Source organism: Hypanus sabinus, chromosome 3 (genome assembly GCF_030144855.1).
Source record: "Hypanus sabinus isolate sHypSab1 chromosome 3, sHypSab1.hap1, whole genome shotgun sequence".
NCBI lineage: Eukaryota > Metazoa > Chordata > Chondrichthyes > Myliobatiformes > Dasyatidae > Hypanus > Hypanus sabinus.
In genome coordinates this window covers 42,744,851-42,751,688 of record NC_082708.1, presented here as the reverse complement: position 1 = coordinate 42,751,688, position 6,838 = coordinate 42,744,851, and the positions used below count along the sequence as shown (strand labels likewise).

The 6,838-nt window shown below is 40.3% G+C and overlaps 1 protein-coding gene across 2 annotated transcripts in view; it reads right to left on the bottom strand.

The window, feature by feature from the left end:
- Positions 1–2,923: 2,923 nt before the first annotated feature.
- The window catches only part of atp8a2 (ATPase phospholipid transporting 8A2), a 419,615-nt gene continuing 415,700 nt past the window's right edge, over positions 2,924–6,838 (bottom strand). For both annotated transcript variants that reach the window (XM_059964171.1, XM_059964170.1), the window contains one exon: positions 2,924–4,341. In XM_059964171.1, coding sequence (XP_059820154.1) covers positions 4,244–4,341 — 98 coding nt within the window. In that variant the 3' untranslated portion in view covers positions 2,924–4,243. The remainder of the gene's footprint in view (positions 4,342–6,838) is intronic.

The following is a 6,838-nucleotide window of genomic DNA, read 5'->3' as shown; positions in this document are numbered from 1 at the left end:
ACAGGGATTGAAGTGCATCCCAAATTCTGAGAAAAGCATTTTAAATGAAGTCATATAGAGAACAACGGGGCCTGAGAAATAAAGACAGAAAAGAAAGCATCTCCAGACTAAGTTTACAAATTAGTGCTTTACAGAATAAATATGCAGCTCTAAATGACACTTGAGGCAGTTCCACCTACTGATAAGGTGGAGCTGCCCATGGAACAGCTCCCAAATGTCTCCCGTGTTCAGAATTTTAGCAAACTTTATCAAAGACAATTCTAAAAAGATTATTCCGGTTTAAGATCTGCATGAGACATATCAACGCCCTTCTGGCAGCAAACAAAATTACTAACTACCCTATTAATCACACTTTTTATTGAAAACCATCACTGTAAGTAACTTGCTTTTTGGAGTTTAGCTTTTGAACTGCCCATACGACCTGGGACTTTTGCACAGTGAACTGAAGTCTCAAAGGTGCAGGACAGTTGAGGTGTCCTGTGTACAGCTCAAATCGAGGTGTTGAGGCCTGGGCCTGGGAGCAAGGAATAAGCCAATGCTTGACCATTGCTGGAGTGGACCCGGAGCCTATTTGAACCGACAGATCTGAGGTGAGGCGAGCTGAGGCTAGGCAGAGTTGAGGTGTTGAGGCCTGGGCCTGGGAGCGAGGAATGAGCCAATGCTTGACCATTGCTGGGGCAGACCCGGAGCCTATCTGAACCGACAGATCTGAGGTGAGATGAGCTGAGGCTAGGTAGAGTCAAGGTGATGGGACCTGCGTCCCAGAGTGAGGAATGAGCTGATGTTTGACTGATTTAAGTGCTGGGCCAGATTGAAAAGTTAGGGTATGGGCTAAATCAGAGCGGTGGGGCCCAGAGAGCAAGGAACAAGTGGAAGTTTGGCTAATTTAAGGAGCAGGCACTAGTGCACCTCACTGCTTAGTGCACTGGTCTACTCTCTATACACATGACTGTGTGGCTAGGCATAGCTCAAATACCATCTATAAATTTGCTGATGATACAACCATTGTTGGTAGAATCTCAGATGGTGATGAGAGGGTGTACAGGATTGAGATATGTCAACTAGTGGAATGGTGCCACAGCAACAACCTGGCACTCAGAGTCAGTAAGATGAAAGAGCTGATTGTGGACATCAGGAAGTGTAAGACGAAGGAACACATACCAATCTTCATAGAGGGATCAGAAGTGGAGAGAGTGAACAGTTCCAGCTTCCTGGGTGTCAAGATCTCTGAGGGTCTAACCTGGTCCCAACATATCGATGAATTTGTAAAGAAGGCAAGACAGCAGTTATACTTCATTAGGTGTTCGAAGAGATTTGGTATGTCAACCAATACAATCAAAAACGTCTACAGATATACCATAGAGAGCATTCTGACAGGCTGCATCACTGTCTGGTATGGAGGGGCTACTGCACAGGACTGAAAGAATCTGCAGAGGGTTGTAAATCTAGTCAGCTCCATCTTGGGTACTTGCCTACAAAGTACGCAGGATACCTTTAGGGAGCGGTGTCTCAGACAGGCTGCATCCATTATTAAGGACCTCCAGCACCCAGGACATGCCCTTTTCTCACTGTTACCATCAGATAGGAGGTGCAGAAGCCTGAAGGAACACACTCAGTGATTCAGGAACAGCTTCTTCCCCTCTGCCATCCGATTCCTGAATGGACATTGAATCTTTGGATACTTCCTCTTTTTTATTAACATCCAGTATTTCTGATTTTGCACATTTAAAAAAATCTATTCAATATACGTAATTGATTTACTTGTTTATCTATTATTATTTTTAAAATTTTATTTATTATTTTTTTTCTCTGCTAGATTATGTATTGCATTGAACTGCTGCTGCTAAGTTATAACCATATAACATATAACAATTACAGCACGGAAACAGGTAATCTCGGCCCTTCTAGTCCGTGCCGAACGCTTACTCTCACCTAGTCCCACTGATCTGCACTCAGCCCATAACCCTCTGTTCCTTTCCTGTCCATATACCGATCCAATTTTACTTTAAATGACAATACTGAACCTGCCTCTACCACTTCTACTGGAAGCTTGTTCCACACAGCTACCACTCTCTGAGTAACAAAGCTCCCCCTCATGTAACCCCTAAACTTTTGCCCCTTAACTCTCAACTCATGTCCTCTTGTTTGAATCTCCCCTACTCTCAATGCAAAAAGCCTATCCACGTGAACTCTATCTCTCCCCCTCATAATTTTAAATACCTCTATCAAGTCCCCCCTCAACCTTCTACGCTCCAAAGAATAAAGACCTAATTTGTTCAACCTTTCTCTGTAACTTAGGTGCTGAAGCCCAGGAAATATTCTGGTAAATCTCCTCTGTACTCTCACTAACTAATTTAACAAATCTAAGTTTCTATCTAAGTTAACAAATTTCGTCACATGCCAGTGATAATAAACCTGATTCTGATTCTGAGGCCAGATTTAAAGCCTCTGTGCTGGGACCGAAGATGAGAGATAGGCCAGTGTTCATTTCACTGCTCGGCGAGATTTACTCGTCCCAGTGCTGAACTGAGGCTGTGGCCAGCAAGTAATGGACTCCAGGACTGGCTGCAATGATGACAGGCATTGTGGCTGTCAACTCACTTTCTGTTCTGAATGTTATTTGCTTACTTCTTATTGTTTGCATGATTTGATTTTGTTTTGCACATTGGATGTTTGACGGGTCTTTTTTTATGGGCTCTATTGGGTTTCTTTGTTTTGTGGCTGCCTGTAAGCAGACTAATCTCAAGGTTGCATGTAGTATACTTATTTTGATATCAACGTACTTTGAACTTTGAGATACATAAAAGATCATTAACATCAAGAATATTCAACTGAACAAAAGTGCAATCACAACATTACTACATCTTAAATATTGAACAGTGGTGAGAAGAAAATAACATTTAGCAGACAATGCAAGTGAAGTAATTTTTGTTGCTTTAATTCAATATTTATAGAATAATTCTTATAGAAGGTACTGTATATTTAAAAAATGTAACTTGAGTCTAATTCTAAATGCCCTTAGAATTAATTTTAAAAAGTAATAGCTGTGGCTCAGACAGGATTTATCTTTGGACTTCAGTTGACTTCTAAACTATGAACATACTTGGTTTTTAAATGCATACTGGGGATAAATAATGGGGCATTCATTTTCTCCAGATATTCATGAGCCACAGATTCAGCTCTGTTGAAATAGCAGCTACTGCAGTCTATTGCAAAATACCTAGCAGGGGGATAGAGGCCAGAAATGAGATAGGAACAACAGTTTCAGTTGGGGCTCATATCATATGGGAAGATCACTTAGTTATTCCCTAGAAGGAAGTCCAAGTCAGTTGTTCAGTAAGTGAGAAGCAGTGGGTAGTGATTTACATTACACCTCTCTATCTGAACAACCGAACACATGCAGATTAAGTCACATATGTGTTCCAAACCATCAAAGATGATATTTTCCCAAAAAGGGTAACATACCATTTATCTGCATTTGGTAATTAGATTTTTCTGCATTTGGTAATTAGATTGCTGCACAAAACATTGTTTGGTAATATTATAATACATCAGAATATCACAAAAGCATTAGGCAGACCAACAGGAATCCCAGTGATTTAAATAGCAAGTCTGGGATATGAGCTCATTCTGATCGTCTATAGTTTTTTTTGAGATACAGCTAGGTTGCTCATATGTTACTATTGTATGACAAGTTGAACAGCTGTGTATGTACTTTCTTTTTATAACAAATACGAGATCTCAAAGGCATTCACCAACTTCCAATGGCAGGGTCTATGTGTCCCCATCCTCCCACTGCCAAGAAATTGCAGTGAAAATTCAGATGCTGTGGGCCAAATGAATTAAATATACAAATACCTCACCCACTCCATCCTTCAGCTCCAGTACAGATAAAAGATGTTTTGAACCTGTGAGACTTTGAGAGGTTGGGTGGGAGGGTGTGGGGTAAGGAGTGGCAGTTCTGTTCCATTCCACCTAAAGGCACAGCACTTTTCAACAATTATTTTTTATAAGCAGCTATATTTCATGTATATATAAAACATTATTTCAGTCTGACCAAAACAGCAACGCAAAATACAGGATTAAATTTCAGAAGAGAATCTATATAAATCCATCTTTTTGGCTAAGGCCACAAGTAAGAGGATTTTTTTTTCTCTTAAATATCACTGATTACGAACAGTACTGATGATCAGCACGCTCAGGAATTGCTAATCAGTCCAATACTTGAAGAAGGTAACTCTGGTCAGTCTGCAGTTAATTTCACTTTGTGGGTCTCATATGAACGGATTAAGTCTCTCTGTGAAACCACACCATTTTCCTCTTGAGAAAAAGCATACCCATCTGAAACAGAGCAAAATGACTACATATTACTAATGGCATATTGATTCTGCTTCCACATCCTGTTAAAGGAAGATTCTTATATTAAATATACTGTAATTCATGGCAATCTAACACACATGGTCATACTTGTTGCAGCCTAGTCCCCAGACTCGCTACTCAGAACTCCCACGCATCTAGACATACTTTTTCCAGATGCCAAGAGCTAACCCTGTTCACCTGACTGGATCATGGGATGCCCAGCAAGTCCTAAATACGAGTTTGAATCATGTGATGCATCCTGAGGTTCAGCCAGCCCAGATTATTTTTGACAGCTCACCTCAAAGGTTGTGAAACACTTCTAAACCGTCTGATAGAGAGAAACATTTTACAAACTAGTCAAAAAGATATGACAAGAAAATGCAAAAAATCAATAAAATTGTAAACACCAAAAGATGCCAATAAATAATTAAAATATTTAACAAGTAAGTGGAAGACTTGCCTTTTGTCGTAACTTCAATGAATTAGTAAGGCACCCGTAGTGTTCTGTGGTGTGAAACTAAGAACCAGGTGTAAAGTGCACCAGGCCCTATGCTCACCAGGTCTGCGCTCAATGACAAGTACAGTTCATCTGAAACTCCTGTATTTGGTTGAACATGCACAGAAGTCTGACACAAACGTCATTATAAAAGCCTGATAGCTTGAGTTGGCCCAAATTAATACACACATTAGGAGAGTATGCTTTAACTATACAGGATAGTGGCCAGGCCACACCTGGAGTACTGCACACAATACGAGTCTCTTTCCTTCCTGGTGGAGTGTTAACATGTTAGTTATCACTCAGAGGTTTACTAAAATAATACCCCACCTTATAAGGCAAGGTTTGACGGACTTGTATCTGTCAGAGGCTTGGGGACTTGATAGAAATGAACAAGACTGGAGGGGGTGAGGAGAGGTGAGGTGGAGATATAAAAACTTGGAGTTAAATAGGAATAAATGTTTGGAATTCTTTTCCTCAATAAGCAGCAACTATTTTTCAGGTAGAATTAGATAGCTTTTTGATAAACAAAAGGCTGAAAGGTTACTGAGAATAGGCAGGAAACTTGAAAGCTCATGATCATATCGAATGATGGAAAAGATTCTAAGTGCCTGCTCCTAATTTGTATAATGTCTTAGATGGGGGAAACCACAAGGGAAAAGATGCTCTATAATATCAATAATTTAAAATAAATTAATGTATTTCTTTTCCTTCATGGTGGGGTCTGGAAGTGATCCATTTGAAACTTTCTAGATTAGTCAAAGGGAACTGCCGGTGACTAGTGGTGTTCTGCAAGGGTCGGGGTTGGGACTGCCTCTTTTCACATTATATGTCAATGATTTGATGACAGAATTGATGGCTTTATGGTCAAGTTTGCAGACAATATAAAGATAGGTGGAAGGACAGGTAGTGTCATGGAAGCAGGGAGTTTGCAAAAAGATTTGGACAGATCAGGAGAATGGACAAAGAAGGGGCAGTTGGAATATAGTGTAGGGGAGTTTAAGGTCATGTACTTTGGTAGACAGAATAAAGGTAGAGACTATTTTCTAAATGGGGAGAAAATTCAAAAATCAAAGTTACAAAGGGACTTGGGAGTCCTTGTGCAGGATTCCCTGAAAGTTAATTTACAAGTTGAGTTAGCGTTAAGGAATAATTAATTTCAAGAGGCCTAGAATATAAAAGCAAGGATGTAATGCCGAGGCTTCATAAAGCATTGGTCAGACTGCACTTGGATGGAGTATTGAGAGCAGATTGGGGTCTTTATCTAAGAAAAGATGTGCTGGTATTGGAGAGGGTCCAGAGGAGGTTCACTTGCTAGCTCCGGGCCTGTACATGCTTAAGTTTTGAAGAATGAAGGAAGAACATATTGAAACCTATCAAAGGCCTAGATCAAGGGTTCTCAACCTGGAGTCCATGGGCCCCTTGATTAAATAGTAGGGGTCCATGGCATTAAAAGGATTGGGAACCCCTGGTTTAGATAGAATGGATGTGGAGAGGATGCGTTCTATAGTGTGGGAATTTAGGACCAGAGCACTGTATCAGAGTAGAGAGATATCCCTTTACAACAGAGAAGAGGAGGGATTTCTTTAGCCTGAGGGTGGTGAATTGGTGGAATTCATTGCCACAGATGGCCAACTCATTGGGTACATTTAAAGCAAAGACTGATAGGTTCTTGATTAGAAAGGGCATCAAAGATTATGGAGAGAAGACAAGAGAATGGCATTGAGAGGGTTAATAAATCAGCCATGGTGGAATAGCAGAGCAGATTTGATGGGCTGAATGGTCTAATTCTGCTCCTATGTCTTATGGAATTGCCTGAATTGCACTGGACAATATTTGCTATGAGGAGGGATTCAGTTAACTAGGACACAAGTTAAATCTTAGGAAGATTAGAATTAGAAGCAGTCAGGCAGAACTATTAAAATGACTCATTTAAATAGGTTCAAGCAAATACAAGGTATTCAGGGGGACAGATACTATTAG